Source organism: Trichosurus vulpecula, chromosome 1, assembly GCF_011100635.1.
Source record: "Trichosurus vulpecula isolate mTriVul1 chromosome 1, mTriVul1.pri, whole genome shotgun sequence".
Classification (NCBI taxonomy): Eukaryota; Metazoa; Chordata; class Mammalia; order Diprotodontia; family Phalangeridae; genus Trichosurus; species Trichosurus vulpecula.
In genome coordinates, this window is record NC_050573.1 from 443,930,547 (window position 1) to 443,956,052 (window position 25,506).

The 25,506-nt window shown below is 37.9% G+C and overlaps 1 protein-coding gene across 3 annotated transcripts in view; it reads right to left on the minus strand.

Moving 5' to 3' along the window:
* ARHGEF28 (Rho guanine nucleotide exchange factor 28) overlaps positions 1 to 25,506 on the minus strand; it is a 276,929-nt gene that overhangs the window by 234,070 nt on the left and 17,353 nt on the right. For all 3 annotated transcript variants that reach the window (XM_036763762.1, XM_036763753.1, XM_036763746.1), the window contains exons 2-3: positions 19,318 to 19,465; positions 14,472 to 14,765 (exon numbers count right to left, since the gene is read on the minus strand). In XM_036763762.1, the coding sequence (XP_036619657.1) occupies positions 14,472 to 14,765; positions 19,318 to 19,459 (436 nt within the window). In that variant the 5' untranslated portion in view covers positions 19,460 to 19,465. The remainder of the gene's footprint in view (positions 1 to 14,471; positions 14,766 to 19,317; positions 19,466 to 25,506) is intronic.

Consider the following 25,506-nt stretch of genomic DNA (forward strand, 5'->3'; position numbering starts at 1 on the left):
AAGAATTTTTAATTCAAGAACAACAACAAAGTACCTCAGTGAGCCATAGGCTCCATTAAATAGGAGCCAGCCAAAGACTAGGAGTCAGAGTTTCATGCTGGGGTCACTGGCAGCTTTGTAGGAATAAGCTATAGGTTATATAGGCTTCCTCACTGCTTTTGTGAAGCTTAAAATGCCATGTAAACATGAATAATAATAACGATGATATGATAAATTAGTATTTCTATCATAGTAATATATCATAATATGACAAATTATAGCTTTATATAATGTTATAATAATGTTGTGATATGTTATATATTATTATAATAATGTTATTATGAACAATAACTTAGCAGCAGCAGCATGATAATTCTTTTACCACTGTCACAATCATTAAATAACATAGAAAATGAGTAAGATGAAGAAATTAAAATGACCAGAAAACTCAATCAATAAGCATCCAAGTTCCAACTCTTAACTAGTTTTCACTAAAAGAAATTTTGGCTGCTTCCCTCTAATTGGCCAATGCACATGCATTGAAACTTTTCCCAGAAACTCTCCCAAAACATTGTGGAATGACCACCTCATTTTTGGATTTCATAAATCACTAAGATGACTTCCAAAGAAAGAATAGCCAAAAATTTTAATATTGTACAAAGTAATCAAGACTTCAACTTAAAAAAATTCCAAGTGGAGATATTTGGCCTTGCCCAGGTCTTTTGGACCTGGTCTTTTGGATAGAACCAGAGGTCTATCCACTGTACCACCTAGGTGCCTCAAGGGTATAGGAATAGAGACACAAAAAAGAAGGCTTTGTTTTAACCTCCAAAACATAGAGAAAAATGCAATAGTTAGGCTTTATAGGCTTCATTGAAAAAGGGGTTAAGTTCAGAAATGCCCTAACACCCTACAATTTGCAACCCTAGCAGCTGAAGGAACATAACACCAGCTTACAATGTCGAGGTAAAGGGGATGGGGGAGGGAAGAGGGATTGCCTTGACCAGTAAGATCATATCTCAGCCTTTAAAATTGTAGAACATGGTCACTAAAAGGCCCACAGCTGCTGGGAAAATGTTAAGGTTTCAACAGAAACACACAAAATCTGAGTCATTCTTTTCCCATAACTCATTAATTCAGTTCCAACCTCTTAAAAGCTAACAAATAATTGTGTTCCATAACAAGTCTGTCTTCTGTAAAATTCCTATCCCCGTGGTGTTTCAAATGGTGAGGTTTCAAGCTTGCTGTCTAGCAAGTAAGTGTCTGACTGCATTTAGATTAAATGAAGAAATGAAGCGGTAGGTTAGAAAAACAAAGATGACATTTAACATAGTCTGTGGGCTAGCCAGTAAATATTATAATTTAATATGTCCACTGGTTAATAAGGTCTGGAACACAGATAAGGAACAGAAAGTGCACAGAAGGCAATGTTAAGCCTTCTTTTACCTTCTGTCTCAATTCGACTGCCAGTGGAGTCTGTTCAAGTGATAAAAATCTGAGCCAGGTCAATGCTACTTTAGGTGTTAAGCAAATCTTACTTCTTACTTGTAAGTGATATCTCTACTTCATTCAAGACAAAGATAGATAAACTGGTACTTTCCTCTTTCAAAAATTGCTGCTCCCTGGAAGGAAGGTAATGGTTCCAGGTTTATGGCTTGAAGCTCAAATAGAAATGTCACAGGGAACCAGCAATTAATACAGAGTTTTTCTAATAGACTTTCAATTCTCAATTGAACTATCTTCATAGTAGGTAAGGAGTAGTAATAAAACTGCTATTTAGTCTGTGAATTCTACCCAACCAGAACATGGTCTTAGCAGTCAGTTTCTGGAAAACTCCTATTCCTTTTAACCTTTTTTTTGAGAACTCTTCATTTTCACCCTCTTCAGCTATAGAACACAGAATGATAAAAAATATTCTTAAAGAGGCCTTACCAAATCTGAGGGTTTCTTCCCAATCATAACTTGCCATAATGTTAGGTAGGGAGACCAGGAAGATATATAAGTATTGTGTCAGGATGTTTGTAGGTGGTAAATATGCCCTAGACAGGCAGGAAAGTGGAACCTGCCAACTTTGCTGAATGTCATTTGCATACTAATCAAAGAGGATACTGGGACTGAGGCTAATCTTGGGGCCTCAGCCAACATAGCCTCTATGGGATTGCAGGGTGGGGAAGACTACAGAGTTCCTGAAATGGGTTTAAGAAACAAAGGCTAACAATCAAGAATTTAATGAGCTTTACAAAGAATTTCCTAACCCCAAGTCACATAGTTGTCTCAGACCCAGGATCTCTGATTCAACATCAAACAAAGGCAGGCAAGAGTATAGATTTAATCTTAGGCTGAAGCATTCTTCTGGTTTGTGTTACCTCCCCTGGCTAGGTGTGTTGTCTCACAGCCTGAGCTATAGCTACAGGAATATCGGCCTTGGCTCATCAGAGAGAAGCTTTCTAGACGCTGTACAGCAGAAGACTGGAAAATAGAGAAGTAAATGACCTTTAAGAGGTAAAGTCCAGCAGATGGTAGCAAAGAGCAGCTTGATGACCGTGACACCAATAGCAATGCCCAGCAAAGAAAAAGTGAAAAAGAGTGGAGACTTGATGCCCAATCAAGACACCACGATGTACAGTTGAAAGTGGAGATAAGATGTTGTCGCTGTTGTTTGTCCTTCAATCTCAAAGAGGACCATGACATCAGGGATATGATGCCATGACATGAAAGTGAATTGGATTTAAATGAGCGAGGGTTGTGCCAAGTCTTCAGCCGCACTCTGTCCTCCAGAGCCATCTGGGTCCAATGGCCAGATATAGATCAGGACAACAGAAGAAGGCCCAGGGTGCAGTAGGGGACCTTAGCCTTTTCAAACTAAGATATTTAACAGGTCTGAGTTTGACTGAGGCAACGCTCATTCACTGATTAAGACTTAACAAGTTAATTAATGGGGTGAGCACAAAGACAAGAGTAGTGGCATCCCCAGAGGACAACAACTTGGTAGTAGCATGTTACTCTGGCCACATGTGTGACCTCCATGTATGTTCCCTGGTCATGTATGTTTTCTGAACATATGGCCTTCCCCACTGATGACATGATAGAGGGAGAGAGTATACCCAATATGTGCACATGGGGAGCTTTTCTTGTCATTTTATTGGATAAAATGCTTGAATGATTGTCTTTTTGCTTGAACTTATGTGTTCTCTGGCTGGCTGATAAAAGTGAAACCATCTGGGAAAGATAATGATGGATGGTTTTGAGGGAGCACTCACCCACATAGTAAAATACCTCAAACCTAGGGTAGATCTTTATATCTGGAGCCCCAGTGTGTACATTGTTGCCCCAGGTGCTATAATTATAATATATAAAGAGTGTACCCAGGAGGAACCAGATACCGCTCTCTTGAATCCCTCTGTCTCCTTAACAAGGTGCTAATCCTTTGACAAGGTAAGCTCTTAAGAGGCCCCAGGACATTTCTTTGCCCCCTTTATTGCTACATTAAGGATAATTGATTGAATATGGCTACTTATACACCTGAGTTAAAGCCTTAAACTTGACTTTTTAAAAAAGAGACTGAAGAGCTGAGTAAAGCACGTGGCTAGAACCAGAGCTGAGAAAGACGTGCAGGAAAAGTCCTCCAAAGACTGGACCTGGTCCATTCAAACTTTGACTTACTAGCAATGGTGTCCCGTTTCTGACGCATTTAACTCATTTAACGCAGAGAACCTCATCGCTAGTACTTGTAGCAAGTCAGCTATATTGTCTTTTCTATCACTAAACTAGAATTCATTTTCCTCCCTTAGGACATTACTTTGCCCTTATCTCTGCTGAATTTTATCCCCTACTTTCTTGATGATTTCTCTAATTTCACAAGTCATGTTCTGGGCAATTTACAAGCATATTCAACACAGCAATCTGAAAATTTAATGAGTGTGTTCATAATCCCATCATTCAAATAAGCAATTAAATAATATCTAATAATACCAAGCTGGGTCCCCTGTCAGATACAGATCAGTATACCCTGCAAAGTCAAGTTGAATATTGTTGCTTCCTTAAACAATCCCACCACCACCAGACATATAACACACCCGGAAAGAACTTTGACTTAATGGCAGTTTAGGAATGAATCTGTTCGATATTAAGTATATAGTTTGTTTTTGTCTGTGATTTCATTGGTGTAGGGCACTTCCAGAGAGAAAATTCCTTCTACCAATGCTGATCAGCAGCCTCTCTGCAATTTTATGTCTTAGAGAGATGACTGAGGCACTGAATGTTAAGAGACATGACCTTGGTCATATCAAGGATATATCAGAGGTAGAAATTGAATGCAGCTAACTCATCCCTGCAATTAAAACAGAGGTGTCAGACCATAGCTTAGGTGGCCTGGAGCAGATCAAAATGTAATTTGGAAATATTGACAAAAAAAAAACCGAACAAGTAAATAAATAAATAATTGAAATTTTTAACAACATAAAACAGAGATAACATTACATTTTTAAACCAAGTCAACACGTGTGGTAGTGTGGATCCTTATGTAGAGATTAGTTTGTACAGATTATTAATTAGAGATTAGTAGAGATTAATCTATGTAGAAATTAGCCTGTTTCTATTTGAGTTTGCCACTATTGCATTATACATAACCCTAACTCTCAAGCATCTAGTTTAGAAACACAATCTTAACTCTCCAAAATGAATACATATGTGTAATATTATAGAATGATGTGTGTAAAACAGCAAAAATCTTATCATATTTGTAGTTGTCTAATTGGGGTATGGTTTGTTTATTTGCTTGTTTTTTTTTTTAATTCAGAGGGTTTTCCCTCTTCACATCCCAGTTTGCCCATTGGCTACTATACCAGCTCTCTATCTGGGGCTCACCTGGCTTGCCAGGAATTCTCAGTTTAGCTGGCACCTTAATTCTAGGGTTCAAATTTCAGTTTTCTCATTAAAAGGCCAATAACACAAGTCTGCTACCTACAGTCTCTCCTAGAGCCCCTAGGAGCAAAAATAAAACCCAGATTTGGGTTCCTTAAGAAAAAGAGGAGATTTTTTTTTCCAAATCAAAAAGTCTCCTAGAATAATCAAAATAAGATATACTAGAATTCTTTTTACTTGAGCTTTCTAAATAAATAAAAGGAACACAGGACTGCAGAACAGGAAGAATTTCAATTTTTGAAAGCCAAAGGCATATTTACTGTAAAGCATCACAAATAATCACAATGTTGTTGAAAAGCCCAGTTCAAATCTGAGGGCTCTGGATTCCTGGGACAGCCTCTACTGCAAAGCTGCTGCAGAGAGAGGATTGATGTCATTTTTATGAAATAGAAATCCAATTTTACTTATAGCACAAAATTAAATAAAGACATAGGTTATTTCCTTTCCTACAGTCTATAATTAAGTTTCATTTGTGAGTAATGATCTCTTCGATCCAGAGCCTGGGGAAGAAAGTTCTGCTTTCCTTTATGTCACAGAACCCCATCTTCCCTGGGTTTCTGGCAGCTCTCCAATATCTGATGCCTTCCTGACAAAACTGATAAAAAGAGTAGATGTGAATTTTAATATGACACCAAATGAAGTACCATTCAGATTTTGCAGTAAGTCTTTAGGAATAATCTCTCTTTTCCCAGAAATAGTCTTTATTCATTCGTATTACCTTGTATTGAGTACCAACAGATACCCAAAGGATGTGAGAAGAAACTGACAAAAGTAATAATCATTTTCCTGATCAGAATAGTGCGGAGGAACTCTCAAACAGTAGATAACATTCAAAGAAATGACGAATTATGACGCAAGACATCTAATTTCCATTTGTCTTTTGTTGGTTGGTTGGTTGGTTAGTTGGTTGGTTGGTTGGTTGATTGGTTGGTTAGTTTTAAAGGTTGGGTCTCCCTTTCTCACCAAGCTGGAAGTACATGAACTACTTCACAATCCAATCCCACCGTGATTGGCATAGAAGCTTTGACCTGCTCTGTTTCTGACATAGGCAGGTTCTCCTCTCCTTAGGCAACCTGCTTCCAGGAGCTCATCATACTAATACCAAGTTTAGTGCATAATCCCTTGCAGCTCAGAACTTCCAAGCTCAAGAGATGCACAGTCTTAGTCATCTCAGTAGCTGGGGGCATGCACCCCCATACCTAGCCTGTTTTTCATTTGTGAGTCCTACCACTGACAAATTCTGGTCCTCTGTGGCAGGTTCTACATGCCTTGGTTTATGTGTAGATGTTTGTTGCCTATCTGCCTCAAAAAAACAAATGTAATCTTCAATATAAAAACTAGACAATAAATGTATTGAGCACCTAAAATATTTTTAACTTCTTGGAATGAAAGCCTTTTAAAGAAAAAATTGGATAACTATAATGTAATGTTGAAACAATGGAGTATAAGTTGTTAGAGTTTAAAGGTCCTTAAAAATTAACGAGTACATCACTTAATTCCGCAGATGAGGAAAAAGAAGTGGAAAGAAATTAAATAATATAGTTAAGGCCATATAGCAAGTTAGAGGCAAAAGTGGGAATAGAACTCAGCTTCTCCTGTCACCCAGAAAATATTCTCTCAGAGCCATAACTAGAAATTCTGATGCCAAGGCAAGCAGTGCAAAGGGTGACCTCAAAGTAATTTTAAGACAAATTAATTGATCCAGGAATTGACTTATCTCTATAAGATTTCCAATGTGCAGTCACTCAGTCTTAAAGACCTCTAAGTAGAGGGGAAATACAGCTCCCAAAACAACAAAGTCTAATACTTTGGAATAACTCTATTAGAAAGTTATTCTTCATGTTTAACCTAAATCTGCCTCTCATGAACTTTCAAACATAATGTCAATGTCTTGATGGATTAAAATGTATATCAATGATGTCTTGATGGATTAAAAATAAATTAAAATTAAGACATGATTATCTGCGAATTGGCCACATTCCAGACTTGGACCAAAACATATAGATACAACAAAATCCTAAGGGATAGAGAGATTATTATATGGATTTGGATACGCTGTAGATCAAAATCATATCCCCTGAAAAATAATAAGAAAGTGTGGGAAAAACTTGACAGCTGTTCCAGCTAATAGTATCAATATTAACCCCATTGCTCAAAAGTAACATTGTAAAGGATTTTCACCTTATGTCTTTTTAGAATGCAACCTAATTCAGTTCAGCCAGGATAATGTAATATGCCTACAAGGAAATCTGAAAGTACAGGGACCCTGATATTGATAGATAGATTTATAGATAGATAGATAGATTCACTTACACGTAATTCAATAATTTATTGTGTAAGTAGACCTGCATAGCATGTTTCTTACACAAATATATATGTATACATATATATGTGTGTATATACACACACACACACACACACATATATATATATATATATATATATATATATATATATATATATATATATATATATATAAATATATTTCAACTTCTGAGTTCATGAAGATCCATACCTTCTCCAATGGTGCAAATAACAATCTGTTCCTATCACCTCTTTTTGTATGACTTTTAAGCACGTAGCCTTCCGTAAGTCCTCAACTCAAGGTCTACCCACTATCCAGTAGGTCTTTTTAAAAGTCTAATAATTTATATAGGTACCTATGTACCATGTTGGTTGTCCAGATGTTATCTTTGCTCCTACCATATAACCAACCCATCTCCCTCTACATTTTATAGCAAAGCTCTCTTTCCACTGACCTCTGGGAGATCATATTTTTGACTATTTAGAAATCGATTATTCAGAAATTCCATCCAAATGCATAGCATTGTCTGAATAATAGGCATGCTTCATCTACTTGGGTTGGTGGTTTTTTTATGTGTAGATAGTTAAGATGAATTTTTGAATGGTTGCTATTCTAATTTAGGAGGCTCTTAAATGTTTTGGAGCTTGATGCAAATAGGATAACATTATCTAAAAATAGGGGCACCTTGCAATTTATAGGAATTCTTCATGCATTTTAACTTTGTGGTAAACACAGAGTTTCCATGACAGTGGAAAATACCTTGGGAAGGCATGTGTCCCTCTGTTAAGCCTTGTCTGATATTAATCAATTAATCATCAGAGCATTAGGAGACATTATATTAGGGGAGAATCTTAAATGGTGCTTTTTCCTTTACCAAATTAATGCTGTTTTAAATAGCAAACGACAAGCATAACAGGATCTTATATTCTCTTCATCTCTCACCTGTGTAACCATGAAGATGTATTCTGGCATAGAATATCCTACTGAATTCTAATGCCTTCGTCAAGGATGCCTTCATTATATTTGCAGACTATTCTCATAAGGCTTTTGCAAAGATGAGAGAAAGAGAGGGAGGGAGGAAGAGAGGGAGGGAGGAAAGGGGTGAGGGAGAGAGAGAGAGAGAAAGAGAGAGAGAGAGAGAGAGAGTTGTAGGAAAGGATGAGGAAGGGGCAGAGTGAGTGAGAAAGAGTCCAATGTGCCTACTACACTCGGAGCCAGAAGCTGGCTGTAACTTTAGGTCTCAGGATTTTGCCTGCTGCATTGCTGCCTTGGATAAACCTCTCCTGATTGGTGACTTCTTCCCTGGGACTATTATTTTAGGAAGGATCTTAGCTATGCTTCAGCTCACTTACATCTGGAGTCTTTCTCAGGACTCCTTCCCCTCTGGCTTCCACATTGGTGCTGTGCAGGTTCCCTACCTTTCTCTCCCCCAACTTTTCAGTTCCCCTTTATAAGCTGTCTTCCCTCATTAAAATGTAAGCTCCTTGAGGGTAGGAATAACTGCCTTGTTTTCTCGTATTTGTATCCTCACTGGTCAGCACATGGCCAGGCACATGGTAAGTGCTTAATAAATGTTTTATCAATCAATCTAATTGTTAATGATGTCCTCTCAAGCATACTTTTCAAAAGTATTCATATTTGTGGTGTTGAAGGTGGCGGCTGGTAAGCAGGGACTAGAATGAGCTCCGTACCGAGTCCCTCCAAAAACCTATAAAAAAAGGCTCTGAACCAATTCTAGAACGGCAGAACCCACAGAACAGCAGAGGGAAGCAGGGCTCCAGCCCAGGACAGCCTGGATGGTCTCTGGGTGAGGTCTATTCCACATGGAGCTGGGAGCTGGGAGCTGGGAACAGAGTGGAGCAGAGCCCAGCCTGAGCGGCGTGAAACAAGCAAACTTGGAGTCGGGCGGATGGGGCCCCTAGCTCCCTGAATATGTGAGCTGCGGCAGTTACCAGACCCCCTCAACCCACAAACACCAAAGACTGCGGAGAAGGTTAGTGGGAAAAGCTGCGGGAGTGGAAGGAGTTCGCGGTTCCGCTTCCAGCTCCGGGGGCAGCGGAGGCGGGGCAGCTACAGTTGCTGCTGCTTCTGGCCCCAGGCCCACCTGGTGGGAGGAATTAAGTGGCGGATCAGAGCAGGAGTGAAGAACCTGCTGAAGATCTAAGCCCAGTTCGGGCTGGGGGTTCTTGGGGAAGGAGGAGTGCTGGGGTGACAGAGCTGGCACCTCCCCCCCAAACGTGGAACATAAAACTCCTTAGTCTACAAGCAGTCATACCCCACTGAAAAACTCAAGGGTCAAGTTAGTTGGTTGGGAATATGGCCAGGCAACGAAAGCACACCCAGATTCAGTCTCAGACTTTGGATTCTTTCTTTGGTGACAAAGAAGACCAAAACATATTTGTGATGTTTTCTATTTGTTTGATAACATCAGTTCTTCCCAATATCTTGAGAATCAATTCCTCAATATACTTAAAACTGTGTCATATCCACCACAGACCTCCTCTAGGTCTGGACTTACTGCTTTTCTCATTTCTTTTTTTTTAAGTATCTTTCCTACTTCCTCATATAGCACATTAGAAACTTTGATGCTGACTCCAAATATAATAGCTTTACTGTCGGTGACATGGAAGACGTGTTCTAGAAATGTTAACACATTTTTCCGTTTTTTACCTTTGTCGTCCTCCTTCAATATTCTTGGAGTGATTTGGTTTGAATTGGTCTAATGCCAAACTTTCTGAAAACTGTTTTCTAGCTCCAACACTTTTCACTGTTTCATTATGAGCACTATTCATAATCTACCACCATCATCCTCTATACATTTTTATAAGTAAGTTTATATTCTAAACTAGCCTTGCTCTGGCTGTCAACTTTCTCCAGCTGACTAGATGAAATATTTGCAGTTTCTAGGGTCTTTTGGCCTCCTCATTATGGGAACTTTACATCAGCTAAATTTTCATAAGCATGGTGATGGTTTATATCTATTTCTTCTCCTTTATCCATTTCTAAGTATCAATAACTTATTAAAATAGGTCAGGTTAGAGTTGTTTAATTGCATGCCACATGTTTTTCCTATTTTGATTATTCTAATCTGGTGTTGTTTTGATCTTTATTTTTATGAGTCAGCATTCTAATTGTATACTAACAGCTGATTCAGAATGACTGCCCACTCCCTACCGGACATGTGGAACTAGAGATGTCCCATAGACATCTTAAAGTCAACCTGACCAAAATTCAACTTGTCTTTCCCCCAAAACCCTTCCCAATTATTGTTAAGGGCACCACCATCCTCCCAGGGACCCGACCATTCAATTTATGTCTTATCCTTGACTACGCTCTCTCTCACTCCCCATATCCAATGTATTGTCAAGTCCTGCAAATTCAGCCTTCACGTAAATGCCCCTCTCTCTCCCTGGACATTGCCATCAGCCTGGTAAAGGTATTCACCACCTCATGCCTGGACTACTTCAATGTCCTGTTTGTTGGCCTCCCTGCCTCAAACTTCTCCCCACCCAAGTCCATCCTGCACTCAGCTACCAAAGCGAGTTTCCTGAAGTAAACCTCTGACCATGTCATTCCCCCATTCAGTAAATTAAAGTGACTCCATATTGTCTCCAAGATCAAATACAAAATTCTCTGTTGGCTTTTAAAACCTGTCCCAACCTCTTCCCATATACACATCACATTAAAGCAGTCTTCTTACATCTTCTCCATCATCCAGTGGCATTAGCCTCCTTTCTCTTCCTCACAAAAAAACACTCAATTTTCCCATTCCTTGCATTTTCATTGGCTGACTCCCATACTTTGACTTTTTGCTCCCTCCTCATTTCTACCTACCAGGTTTATTCAAATCCCAACTAAAATCCTACCTTCTATAGGAAACCTTTCCTGGTCTCCCTTAAAACTAGCACCTTCTTTTGGATTATCTCCAATTCATCTTGACTACATATTGCTTGAAAATAGTTGTTTGCATATAGTTTTTTTACATTGTCTCTCTTCCTCCCCACACCCAACACACACATACTCCTCCCAACAAAGTAGGTGCTTAATAAATGCCTGTTGACTTGACTATTTAAATGTTCAAACAGAGCCTGGATGGGGAGGATACTGTTGAAGAGTTTCATCCTTCAGCTAGTGGTTCAGCTGGGGTAGATGAACATAAGAGTTCATTTTCAATTCTGAAATAATTTTTTGCTTGTTTCCTTCCTATGATACTTATTATATTCTGTCTGGAATTATACTTATTTGCATAGCCTTTCTCTCTCTTATTCGATTATAAATTACTTTGTTGCAGGGGCCATGTTTTACTCATCACTGAATAGCTCACAGCTATGGGCAAGTTAGATTATAAATTATAATGGCCACGACAAATCACAGGTCTATGCAGGCAAAGGGACTGGTTAAGTATAATTCTACTAACTGAGAATGATTAATTTCATCCATATCTTAGTATAAATGAAAATATACTGAATATATCCAAAAACTAAAAAGAAAGAAGCTAGCACAAAAAAAAATACATAAAAGATTTCCTGTTCACATAAGTCTTTCTACATCTCTTTGAAATAATATATTTACTCAAAATGATATTCTGCCATACTAATATATCACAACTTTTTGTGTATAATAATAAATTGGTTTCCAGAATGGTTGTACCCATTCATGAGGCCACCTATAGTGTCTGTTTTTCCATAGTCCTTCCATCATTGATTTGTTTCCTTTTTTGTTATCTTTGCCACTCTGATGGGTATGAAGTCAAATCTCAGAGTTGCTTTAATGTGCATTGCTCTGGGAGTTATTTGGAGTATTTTTTTTTCAAATGGCTATAGATATCCTGGGTTTCTTCCCTTGAGAACTTGCTGTTCACATTCCTAGACAAAAAGTTACTAAACAGTGCATGCCCTTTGACCCAGTTATACTAATATTAGCTTTATACCTAAATAAGATCAAAGAAAGAGGAAAAGATCCTTTATGTGTAAAAATATTTATAGCAACTTTTTGTGGTGGCAATAAAACTGGAAACTAAGAAAATATCTGACAATGGGGAAATCACTAAATAAGTTGTGGTATATAAATGTGATGGAATACTTTAATAAGGAAATAGACAATTTTAAAAAGACATGAAAAGATTTATATGAACTGATGCAGAATGTATTAAGCAGAATCAGAAGAGTTCCACTTTAAAAAAAAAACCACTGGGGGCAGTGAGGTGAGTAGAGCACCAGCCGTGCAGTCAGGAGGACCTGAGTTCAAAGGTGAGCTCAAACACTTGACACACTGATTAGCTGCGTGACCTTGGGCAAGTCACTTAACCCCAATTGCCCTGCCTTCCCCGCTCCAAAAAAGAAAAAGACAATTCCACTTTAACATCAATGTTATAAAAAGCCACAATTTTGCAGATCTTTATAAACTGATAAAGAATGAAATCAGAGAACTAGGAGAATAATTAACTCAATAACAACCCTGTAAAAACAAATAACTATGAAAGCTATAAGAACTAGAATGATACAATGACCACTCATGATGGTCCAATAAAATATGCTATACACGATAGTGATGTAGCAGATTTAAAGTGAATAAGTAGAATAAGATTTTAACTTGCATAAAATCAGTGAGAGAATTGGTTTTGCTTGACAATGCACATTTGGTACAAGAAATCTGTTTTTCTTTTCTTTTTTCACCCAAAGGAGTGGGGGATGGGAGAGGTAGAAAATAAGTTTGTTAAAATTTTTTTTTAAATAGAGAGGTGGGAGGATTGCCACAGATGTGAAATGTCGCATGCACTTTAAGATGAGGTCATTGCGTTACTAGTTTTGCTTAGATGTTTTATTTTGTTACAAGAGACCTCTTATGAAGAGGGGTTAATCTGTAAATGCGGGTAATGTAAAAACAAGATGTTGATAAAACTTATTTTTTTAAAAAAAAAAAGATCTATGCCTTTAGTGAACATCAGGTTCAATATGAGCCAGCAGTGTGATGTGGCAGCCCAAAATGTTGAAGATCATAGATGGTGTTAAGAAAGAGAGAATTTCCAGGAAGAAGAAGGCAAGACTCCCTCTTTAGTCTTCTCCAGTCAGATCACAGTTGGAGTACTACATTCAGTTCTGTGTGCCATAGTTTAAGGAAGCAATTGAGAAACTGGAAAGCATGCAGTGGAGGACAACCAGGATGGTGAGTGCCAGGAGTCTATGCCATGAGGACTGATTGAATGAACTGGGGATCCTGAGGTTTAGAAGACTCAGGGGATACAGGACAATTGTATTCACATATTTGAAGGGCTATCATGTGGACGGACTAGAATGATTCATTTTGTTAGACCCCGAGGGCCAGAATCAACAAGAATGGGTAAAAATTGCAAAGGCAAATTTATGCTTGACATAAGAAAAACAATTCCTAACGATTAGAGCTGCGCAAAAGTGGAATGGGCTGAGTAGGGTGGTAGTAGGTTACCCTTCATTGAAGCTCTTTGTTGTTGTTGTGTTTGTCCTTCGTTCTCAAAGAAGACCATGACATCAGGGAAATGATGACATGACTTGCAGGTGACTTTGATTTGAGGGAGGGAGGGCTGTGCAAGGTCACCAGCCTCACTTTCTCCTCCAGATCCATCTGGGTCCAGTGGCCTGCTATTCACCAGAACGACTGAAGACGGCCCAGGATGCAATGGGAGACCCTGGGCCTTTTAGGCTGAGGCCTTTTCAGGTTCTCACTTTGGGTACACAGTCTGAATTACCATTTAATAATCATCATAACAGCTAGCATTTATATAGCGCTTGAAGGTTTGCAAAGCACATTTACAAATATTATCTCATTTCATACTTACAACAACCCTGGGAGGTAGATGCTTTTATTACCTCCATTTTACTGAGACAGACAGATGACTTGTCCAGGATTACATAGCTAATATTTAATTGTCTGGGGCTGGATTTGGATTAACGTCTTCGTATTTTGATTCCTTCTATTTCTTTTCCTTCTCCTATTGCTCCTGCTGGGATTTACAATAAAATATGGAATAATATTGGTGACAGTGACACCCTTGTTTCACACCTGATCTTTCTGGGATGGCGTCTAGTTTATCCAACTATAGTAGTACCTCATCCACTGCGCCATCTCACCAATCAGGTATGCCATAATGGTGATTACTTTGGGGTTGGCATTAGACTAGATGGCCCTTGAATTCTTTTCCAGCTTTCAAATTCTATGATTCTGTTATGGTTTTGGCACATCTTGAACCGTGCTTAGAGAGACAAATATTCTTTCAGTGAAAACTTACCTTCTCCTGAAGAATTTCCCAAGATATTCCATCCAAGCGGCAACTCCAAGTGAGCCATAGCCAATACAAGGTCTTCATCCAAAGCTCGAAGCTCTTTTACCTTGAGACCAAATTGATCAAGTAGAGTCTGATGACTGCTACAAGTGAAAGAACCAACTTGGCTAACGAGAGAACGTGACAGCCTGCAAACAACATTGTCCATGTATATGATAGAACAACAGCCCATGGTTACTGGGGAGTAACCTTCCGAATACAGACATGTGGACACCAACACCATTTCCTCAAATCCATGGCCTAAAATGCGAAAAAAAAAAAAGAGTTAATGTACCTTAAATCTTTGAGAAGCTGTAAGAATGACGTTTTCCTCTTCTATAAGGAAAACTCAATTATTATTTAAGAAGATATCTTAAGAATGTATCTGAAATTACATGACCTTTCTAAAGTTCCAGTGAGTGCATCTGAGCACCCAGCTCTATTACAAAGGCAGACAATGTCCTCAGAACAGCTCCAGGGGACTGTAGTGGAAGAAAGGAGGGCAGGCTGGGAATTTAGTGCTATCTTTCTGACTGTTGTTAATGAGTTTGGCAGAGCTGGTAAGGCCAAATTTAAAATGGTGTCTCCTTTGAGTTCTTCCTGGTTTTTAAATTATTATTTTTTTTGCAGAGGAGTCATAGACTTTCCTGGTCCATGGACCCTCTTGAGAATCAGATTAAAATATAATTGGGAAATGTTTAACAAAATATATATAAATACAATACAACATAGATAATATTAATTTGTGGTTTTCTAAGTCAACATGTGGCTGATAGGGGTCCATTTCTATTTGATTTTGATACAATTGCTTTTCAGGACTTAAGTGCAGTCTTCATTAAATATTACTCTATCAGTGTTACTATTTTGAACAGATATTTGGAATTCATTCAATTAATGTTTAAAAACACACATACGACCATCATCACATCATGATTCCAATTAGAAATGTCCATCAGAATAAATGAATAAATGCCTTTGTTACTTATGTGTCTACCATGTGTTACTGAGTGCAATTAACATTCACACATTTTCTTGTTATCTTTATGTGGAAATTTAAGTCACTTATAGAAAAATAAACAAATAAATTAGGTTTTCCTTTATGAAATTTCTCTAGAAACTGCTCCTTTCTCACCCAAACTGAGGTTGAACATTAAGAAAGAGGAAGGAGGCATGTGTAGGTGCTGTCATTTATCTGCCATTCCTGACACGAACTCTCTGTAATTGCAAAGTATCTTCATAAGGTCACAGAATCCCAAATTGGATGGGACCTCAGTGATCAGGATACCTCTGCCTATGCCTGAACAGGGATCTCCTACTATAACATCTCATTTAAGTATTATAAATGTCACAAACACCCAAATTAACTACAAAGGACAGGACATAGGAAGGAAGATGCTATCTGCATCCAGAGAAAGGACTGATCAATAAAAGTATATATATAGTGTGATTTTACATATATGTATGTGTGTAAGGGTAGCCATGTTTAGGGCAGAGAGGGAGGGGAAAAGAGGGAGGAAAAAGAAATTGGCATGATAATTATAGGTTTAAAAGGAATAGCAAGTTGTACATGATAAATACTATGTTATGGAAATGCTTGTTTTATTCCATAAATTAAAAATTAAATAAATAAAACAAAAACCAGCTGTCATTCAGCTTTTGCTTGAAGATTTCCAGTGACAGGACACACTACCTCATGAAGGAACCTATTTCATTTTGTAACAGCTCTAATTGTTAGAAAGTTTTTCCTTATATTAAAATAAAACCTGCCTCTGTCATTTCTAACCATTGTTCTTACTTCTACCCCCTAAGGCCAAGTAAAACAAACCTAAACCAGTTTCTTCATGAGAGCCCTTCAATTAACTGAATAAAGAATGTGGCTCTCCTACCCCATCTCCAAGTTTTCTCTCCTTAGTCTTTCTGCTTTTTGTAATAGTAGAATCCCTATGAAGAATATTTTCCTTCCTACATTTTCTAACTACCTTCATTCACCCCTACATGTCATTTCTCCAGGGTAAAACTACATCTGCCTAGCAGCTAAGTAATTTTTTTAAGGGCAATAGAGTAGAGAGCTCCAGCAGCCCTCTGTGAATATCTTGGCTGAAACATTCATTTTACAAATGAGGAAATGGAGGCCAGGGGGTCTGTAACTTGTTAAGCTCAAAAAAGTAGTAATTTAAATATCTGAGATAGGATTCGAATCTACACCCCATGACTCCAGATTCAGTATTCTTTTCTCTACACTAGGCTGCCTCTCTTCTTAACTTTTAGCCACTTGGCAAAACATTCAGACACAGCAGAATTTCTAGAAAATAATTGACAGTGAGGGCAAGGATAAGAAATAAACTTCATCAGTTGACCTCTATAGGACTCCCTTTTCCCTCCAGCAAAGGAGAAGTGAGAAAACTCTGGGCAAATGTTGTTTGTCCTTCATTCTCAAAAAGGACCATGACATCAGGGAGGTGATGCTATGACCTGCAAGTGAACTGGATTTAAGTGAGGGAGGGCTGTGCAAAGTCACCAGCCTCACTATATCCTCCAAAGCCATCAGGAAGACTCTCAAATATACAAATGAATTCTAAAGAACTTCAACACCACCTCTATCTAGGGTTTACTCACGAAAGGTTAAGTGAATGACACCCTAAGAGCCCTAACAAATGACTCCAGAGAATAATATTGCATGAAATCATTAGAGGAGGATGTGACCCAGTTGCTCATGTCATCTTTTTGGAAGGTTGTTCCTCCTAGAAAGCAGGTATCATGTACAGCACATAGCAAACAGCCTGAGAAATGTGATAGCCACCCATTGCACACGTGGGATCAACAGAGAGATAGAAAATGGTCTCTGCTCTCGGAAAGTTTTCAGTATAATCAATGATGTCTCTCCTAAAGCACAGACTTGAGAGGGAGGAGGAGGAGGAAAGAGGGAGAAAAGCTCCATCACAAAAATGAAACAAAAATTCCCAATTTTTGATAACTTGCTGACATTTTGTTTTCTTTCTCAAAGAAGATGATTAGGAGACTTTAGGTAAGACACCAGAGCAGAAAGGAAACTAAAGATGTTGTGGGGGAGAGGATAAAAAGGAGAGAAGGACAAGAGGAGGCAGGGAACAAAGAAAGCAGAAGCAAGGGGAGAAGCCAGCAGAGTACAGAGAAAGGATCATTTTGGAGTTACCTATCTATTTAGTTGCTCTTCATTCCCTTAAGGAGCTCTGAAGCCAGACAGGGAAGAGTTAAAAGTTGTTTTTAGTTACAAACAAAAACAAATCCTAAGTTATTAAAGGAATCAAATAACAAGTTTCAGGTCACTGGCTAGACTCAAAAAGCTTGTAAGCTTCCTATGTATCTCTTCACAACGGCCAAAGTCATCATACAATGCCATATTTATATTCTACTCTCCTCCCAGGAACCACAGGTTGACCAAAAATCTGGCAATGAACTTGTTTGCAGAAGGTGAGTCAGTCTGGTTTATAGACTAAAAAGGTGACCACCTATATAGTGTGATTTAAAGAGCTGAGGAAAGTCCCCGCTCCCTGGTCCAAAAAATCATAGAACCACCAAATCTCAAGTTAGAAAGGAACACAGAGGGTACAAGCCTGGCATATAGTGGGAGCTTAGTAATTCCTCGTTGACTGGCTGACCTAGTCCAACCCATCACTATTCAAGAATGCCCTCTACCACATTCCTCACAAGTGAGCTTCCGTCTTCTGCTGGAAGGCTGTTGTTCATCTGTCATTTTCAAAAAGGACCAATAACATCACGGGCAATGTCTTGATTTGCACGTAAATTGGATTTAAGAGAGGCAGAGTTTCTCAAAGTCATCAGCCTCACTCTCTCTTCAAAAGTCACCAAAGTCCACTGGCAAGACAACAGTCAAGAAAACTGGTGATGGCCCAGGATGCAGTGGATGACCTTGACACCTTCAGTGCCTGATCAACCTCTAAGTGCTCCACAGCACCTGCTTCAGCTGTCCTTATGGCCATTGGGACAAATTGTTCTCATCTGCCCATTCTGCCAGGGTAAGTCTTTGTATGCTTAGGGTACACATCCCCCTACCTCCCAAGGTAGGAAGTTTGGGTTTTTTTAGGAAGTTTTTTCTTGTCTCAAGTCTACATCTGCCTTTTCTCCAACGGATACCTAAATCACTACTTGTCCTCTTAAAATGCCAAAAAAAAAAAATGTCACCTTAGAAGCTTGCACATGAGAATGGATTAAATTCTCAGATTAACTAACTAGCTGTCACCTTGAAAAGGGGAAAACAGGGCCACGAAGAATGGGACACAGGCCACATGTAATGTGATGGAAAGCAGGGAGAGGAGAAAGAAAGTTCAAAAGCATGTTAGCCTATCTGGAGAGGGTAAACTCAACTAAGGTGTTACAGTGGAAAGCCCTGGGCAACTAAGGGTCAGCATTTGATGGAGTGGGGGGGGGTGCGGTGGGAAGGAGCTGCTAAAAGGAAAGATAGGAGGTCACTAAAGACAAACTATCTATTTCATAGTCTTGTCTTAGGTCATCTCTGGCATGAGGCCCTGAAGAGAAAGCATTTCTTTTGTTGCATCATTTTGGCACTACTACAAAAAATTTAATTCTGGTATAGTGTTTGATCTCAGGTGCTATGGCAACTAACAGAAAAAGCCCCAAAGTGCTTGAAAGCAAGCTGGTTTTCCCAAAGCTATACCTGCCCCTCACTCAGGACACAGTGTTTTCTTTTGCTTCTAGTTTGCTTCCTGTTTAAAATGCTGTATAACAACAACCACAACAAAAAAAAGTCTACAGACATATTTCCCAATTGGGTATTTATGGAATAAATGTTTACCTGGAATGCTAGATTGGAGAACATTATCTCCGATTCGTTGTGCAAATGTCACATGTCTTTGATGAGATCCATTGTAAATGAAATAAAATTCAGCATCTTTAGGGAGGTAGACATTTTTGTCAAACTTTGCATACACTATCATCTGCCCCTGGAAAGTGAACAAAACAAATCAGAAACTCTGACTTGGAGAAACAACAACAAAATGTTCTCAAGTAAAAATATATCATATATTATATATTATATTAAATAATTGCATGTAGCACGCCCTCAAGTGCATGTAGCATATCCTCTTCTAAAAACAATATTTTTAATTGGCAAAATGTATTCATAAACATGTATATGCATACACACACACACAAGAACAACAACAACTATCTTTGTGAATGCATGACACTTTTTTTTTCCATTCCTTAGTCTGAAATCTCCTGGATGGCAAATACATTTTTTGTCTACTATTTATACTGTAGGTTCAATACCATGATGAACATGAAGGTTCCTGATAACTGATATTTGGTGATGGCACTGGCAAACTTTTGCACTCTACTGGACCCTAACAGGACTTTTCTAAGCATCTTAAGTGCTTGCAAGGTCATCAAATGAATTATCACTCCCTTCCATGCTTTTTGTTTCCCATATAATTTCCAAGAACCACACCCATGATAAAAGTTCTTTTTCTTTGAACTACTAAAGGTTCCCTCATACCTTCTCCACTGTTGGATCTGATGAATACAGAACACTCAGGATTCTTAACCTGGAGGAGCCCTATGGACTTTTAAAAAAATTTTTGATAACTAGATTTCAATGTAATTAATTTCCTTTGCAATCTTATACATTTAAAAATATTATCATGAGAATAGGTCCACATATTTCATCAAAATGGTCCATAACACAAAAAAGGTGAAGAATATTAGAACAGAAGCCACTATCCGGGAAAATTCATAGACATTCTAGAAATGACTATAAAAATCTCTCTTTTCTAATAAAATGTCATTAAGATAACTTCTCTTTTTGTAGAGAGAGATAGAGAGAGGCTAGTAACAAAAATTAAACTACGCATTTAAAAAAAAAAGGAAAGAAATGCATTAGCCTTTTAGATGGCCCCTAGAAGAAACACTAAAAGACTTTGTGTCTTCTGGACACTCCCTAACCCAAGAAGACAAAACACAATACAAGTAGGGCTTAGAGAGTGGGAGAAGACTGTGAGGGCCTACGGGAGTGTCAGGGAAAGGGAAACCTGGAGGTGGAAAGGGTCACACGTTTCTGGAGAGCCTCCAAAACTTAAGCCTATAGTTCTGCGAGGCATCTGAGCATCTGGATGCCTGCCTGAACCAAGCACAAACTAGTATTCAGAGAGATTTCCTCATCCCTCAAAATACTTTGGCTTTTTTTTGGGGGGGGGGAACCAAAGTGGGAGGATAGAAGCATTATTATTTTAATTGTGATTTACTAACATCAGCATACATAGATCTATTCAAAAGGATACAAAATTTTATACCAAGTATAACTGAACCCATAGGGTGAAAAAACAAAATTCGATTCAAGATTTCGCTTTCCAACAGACACGCAGCTATTTAATCTCTAAAACAAAGCATTTCGCCAATGTAAAAACAGAGCATGTACTATTTTGCTTTGTAATCCTATACTCAAAATTATTTGCTTTAAAAACACCACGTATCAGAATAGTTTAATTCTGATTGTGGTACCCTAAAGAAACCCTAGTTTCCGATGAGAATAGATAAATATATTTATATGTCTATGTACATATGTGTGCTTTCTTATGCACATATATGTATGTACATACATAAGTGTTAACACATGTGTGTCTATACATGTGTATATAAAATTAATAGGCTGTAGCATGCCAAGAAAAATTCACCATACAATAGTTTCAGAATAAAGTACAGGAAAACGATCTGAAAAGCAAAAAAAAAAAAAAAAAAAGTCTAACGTGACTGAGAAAATTTAAATGAAATTCCATTTCCTAAAAAAGGAAGAACAGCTTGTTTTAGTCAAGTTCCTGGTTGCTGAGTGAATTAATTATCTACAGGCAGAATTGTCCTGACCTGTTGCGGAATGGTTTTGTATTTTTTATGGAAAACAAATTGCATAAAAAGATCACAATCTTTCAGAGTCCACAAGGGTATCTAATCTGCATCTATTCAAAACACCTATCATATTACTGTTTTACTTGGTCGGGTGAACAAGGACTATGGCTTACAATAGAGTTTAATTACAGCCTTCTTTGAAAAAACACAACACAACAGCACAGCCTTACAATGCAATTCTTTCAAAAGCCCTACCACACTTTACAATCAACAGTAAAAGACACTAGGTGTACTAAAGGGGTCTTTTTTAGAAACATAACAGGGTATTGAAAGGCAGGCCCAGAAATCCAAGCAAATAGGAATAATTATTGGAGAAATGATATTCACCAATGACCAATAGTCTCTGATTTGGCAAATCACAAAAGACACCTGAAAATATGCAGAAAACTTATCCTTGGAGAGGAGAGGAAGAGGGAGGGAGCTTCTTCAGTCTGAAAAGTGCCATAATTATTCAGATAAAAGTTTAAGAGTAAGAAGAATTAACATCTCTGAGAAACAGGGAAAATAGCTTTGGAACTACGTAGAATTGAGTCTATTTTCTAAAATGAAAAGCTGTATAGAAGAGAGATTTACAATTTCACATGAAACCCTCTTTTTCTGTTCCTCTTATATGGAAATGCTCATGTTTGGTGGTGTTTGTAATGTTCAAAATAACAGAAAATTAAACATTTTTATAAGTAAGAGCTAATATCATTCAGGAAAATAACTATATTGAAAAGCTCCACAGGAAGTCAGTAAAGAGAACGTAACATGGAAAAGGATCTTGTGTGAATAAGAATGCCAAAAGTGCCCAAATTTTGTTTAGGAAAGAAGTCCCCTAACCACTGTGGTCAAAGGATGCTAATCTTATTACCACCCTAGTCAAATTACCACTTAAAGAATTCGCGTTTAACCATTTAATTCCTCATCTGGATTCAATCGTAGACATTGCCTCCAACAGTTCAGCACTTTTCACTTTCCTACTTCTATTGGCAAGGGTGTCAGAATCCTTCTTCCTGTCAAAAGCATCAGAGGTCTATTCTCCCCTTTCCACTTCCCTTCTCCCCTTGCCTCCCCTAATTCATTGTTTTCTAGAGAGAAAAATGCTTAAACTATTCCACAGTCATTGCTAAGAGGCCAGGTAAAATCCAAAAGGGAAATAGCAACAGTGGTAGGGTAGAAAAGCAAAATTAACTGATGACTATAAAACTGATGACTATAACTGACGACACCCCTTCTCCCCTCCAAATATCTTTTAAAAAGAAATGGACGTTCACATGAAGTGGGAAAGATTATCATCTCCTTCTATCCCAGCAACCTAAGAAAGAAGTTATAAGAAAAGAAGAGAAATGGAGGTGAGGGGGAGAGCAACCAATCATGAACATGAGATATCTGACTGCAGCACACAAAAATATTTCAAAATCTTTTTTTTTTTGAAAATAGGCATAAAACTAAGATCCAGCCAAAGTAGAAGAATCAACAATAGGCTACATGCAAATCATCCTACAACAATAGAGGTCTTAAATGATGGCAGCTAAGCCGCTCCAAGCAGTACAAATATGAGGCCTCTAAATACTATTGTTTAAACAAAGACCTTACATGTCTAAAAGCAAATAAATCTCCTGTGACATTTAAAGAAAGAACATTAGTCCTAGTAACAGAGGGAAAGCTATCATTTAGCATCATTTAGCAAGGTCCGGTGCAAAGAGTCCTAGATTCTATAAGACAACATCTTCAGTGGAAGAATAAGCTGTTTCTGGCATATCATCATCTAAAATGCTCAATAAACGTACATAAATCTGAGGTTAAAATTCTCAAAAAAAAATCCCAGATAACTCAAATGCAGCTTGCATCTCTCTCATCATAAACTTATTTTACCATCCATCTAAGAAATGAAAAAAACCAAAACAATAATTTGTGCTTTTTAAAATTATAGAATTTGCAGTCCAGACTCTAGAATCTTGTTGGAGCTGAATCATTCTTACAAATGCCAAAGCTGCACCAACCCACTTACTTTTTTTTCATAAAAGGGTGCTAATTTTTTAATGTTCTAGTCAAATTCTAATTTTGAGTATTCTGGTCTGCCTACATTCCCATATGGATCCAAGAGGCTGTTTTGTTTAAGTTCAAAACTTTCCTGAATAAATCTGAAGAGATTTTTATCAAAATCTCTCTCCTATTCACAAATGTCCCTTTTCCCCTCAACTGTGATTTCCAAAATAGAAAACACTCACATATACTCTACTGACCTTCCTAGAAAGCCAAGTATTACCTAAAAATAGACAATAAAAAAGAAAGGAAGAAAAAGGAAAATAATTTTGATTAAATACATTCTAGGAAAAGCAAAAGTAATAAATGAAAAAAGTATTTTTACTATCAACCAGCTTAGGTGAATTCTTCACTGAGGGGAAGTTCTATTTGTAAAGTTGAGCTAAGATTCCCCAGGACAAAGTCCTCTTCTTAGACATTACTTCATTCAGCTCAACTGATTTAAATGAGCATTTATGAAACATTTACTAGGTGCCAGCTACCATGTGAGGTCCTGGGGATATACATAGACAAAAATGAGGTAGTTCCTGCCCTCTAGGAGCTTGTATTCGCTTAGGAAAACACACGATGTACCCAGTCAAAATAAACATAAATACAAAGTGATTGGGGGAGAGGAAATGGAAAGCCCTAGCAACCAGCAGGATCAGGAGAGACTGACCCTCAAAGAGGGTCAGGGATTCCAAGAAGTAGTGGGAAGGAAGGAGAATATCTGAGACATGATGGAGAACCCATCAAGCAGAAGGGGAGATAAATGGAATAAGTGCTTTTGGGGAATTAATGTAAAATTAGTCCAGAGAAATGGACTAAGTTCAGATTATGAAGTATTTTGAATGCCAGAGGAATTACTGAATATTTAGACTTTCTCAAAGAACCAATGGACTATGTAAACTCCTGCTCCCAACTTCCACTGACATTTTAAATGAAAACAATTTGTACATTACTGCAGATCAAAGGTAATCAGTGGAACTGAGGTATCTAGTCCCCCCAGCAAATCAGTTAGCTTAGCCACATTTTATTTCTGTGGTATATGATGTCTTTTAGTTACATAATTTTATGTATTTAATTACACCTTGCTACTGCTGCATACTTGTGACTAGCACATCTGTTGGGCTAAAGTCATTTCAATTTAACAATCTTCGTTTAGTACCTAAAGTATAACCATATAAAAGCAGGCACCTGACATTTGTTTTTAACTTTGCTCATGACCACACAATATAATATAGTGAGAGAGGCAGCATAGTGTAGTTACTAGAGGGCCAGCCTTTGAGTCAGAAAGCTTTGAGATCATAGATCACGGCTTTAGAGCTGGGAGGAATTTTAGAGTTCATCTAATCCAACTCATTCACTTTACAGATGAGTTAAACCCTGTAATGAAGTTATATTAGCAAGTATCATTGACTACATGGTGCTAATTTAAATAAGGTGCCCTCTAAGAAAACAGCCACATGGGATTTTCCTTCTCCTATCATATAACCAATGTGTGTGTGTATGTGTGTGTATGTGTGTGTGTGTGTGTGTGTATTAAAAGCATCTTGAATATTGCAATGCAAAGACATCTTGCAATTTACTTCAAGTCAACATTTAGCACCTACCCTGCAAAAAGCACCAGCACTAATCTCTAATGATACAAAGACATAGGCTAAGCATTCCTAGTTATCTTCTAAGTAGCATAAGGAATAGATAGAATCTAAATGAGCCTTATAACATTTCTGAGAGGGAATGGAATATGCATTGTTATTGTTCTGTTACAGACCCAGAAATTAAGAAATTTGTCTGAGATCGCAATAGCCAAATAGCCAAATCAGGACTAAGCTTCCAGTTTCTCAATTTATTTCCAGTGCTCAACTCACAAGGTTAGGCTATCCCCCTTAACCTTAATGATATTCTGCCAGGCAAAATACCATATTCCCAAGGGTGCTGGTATATTATTTGATTAAGTCATTCTAGATAATGGCATACCTGGACTAGAGTAGAGATGCTTATGTTTCTTGGTTGCTTTAATTTGCACCTTCACAGTTAACTAGACATTTATAAGCCTAAGGCATCATCTTTGAAA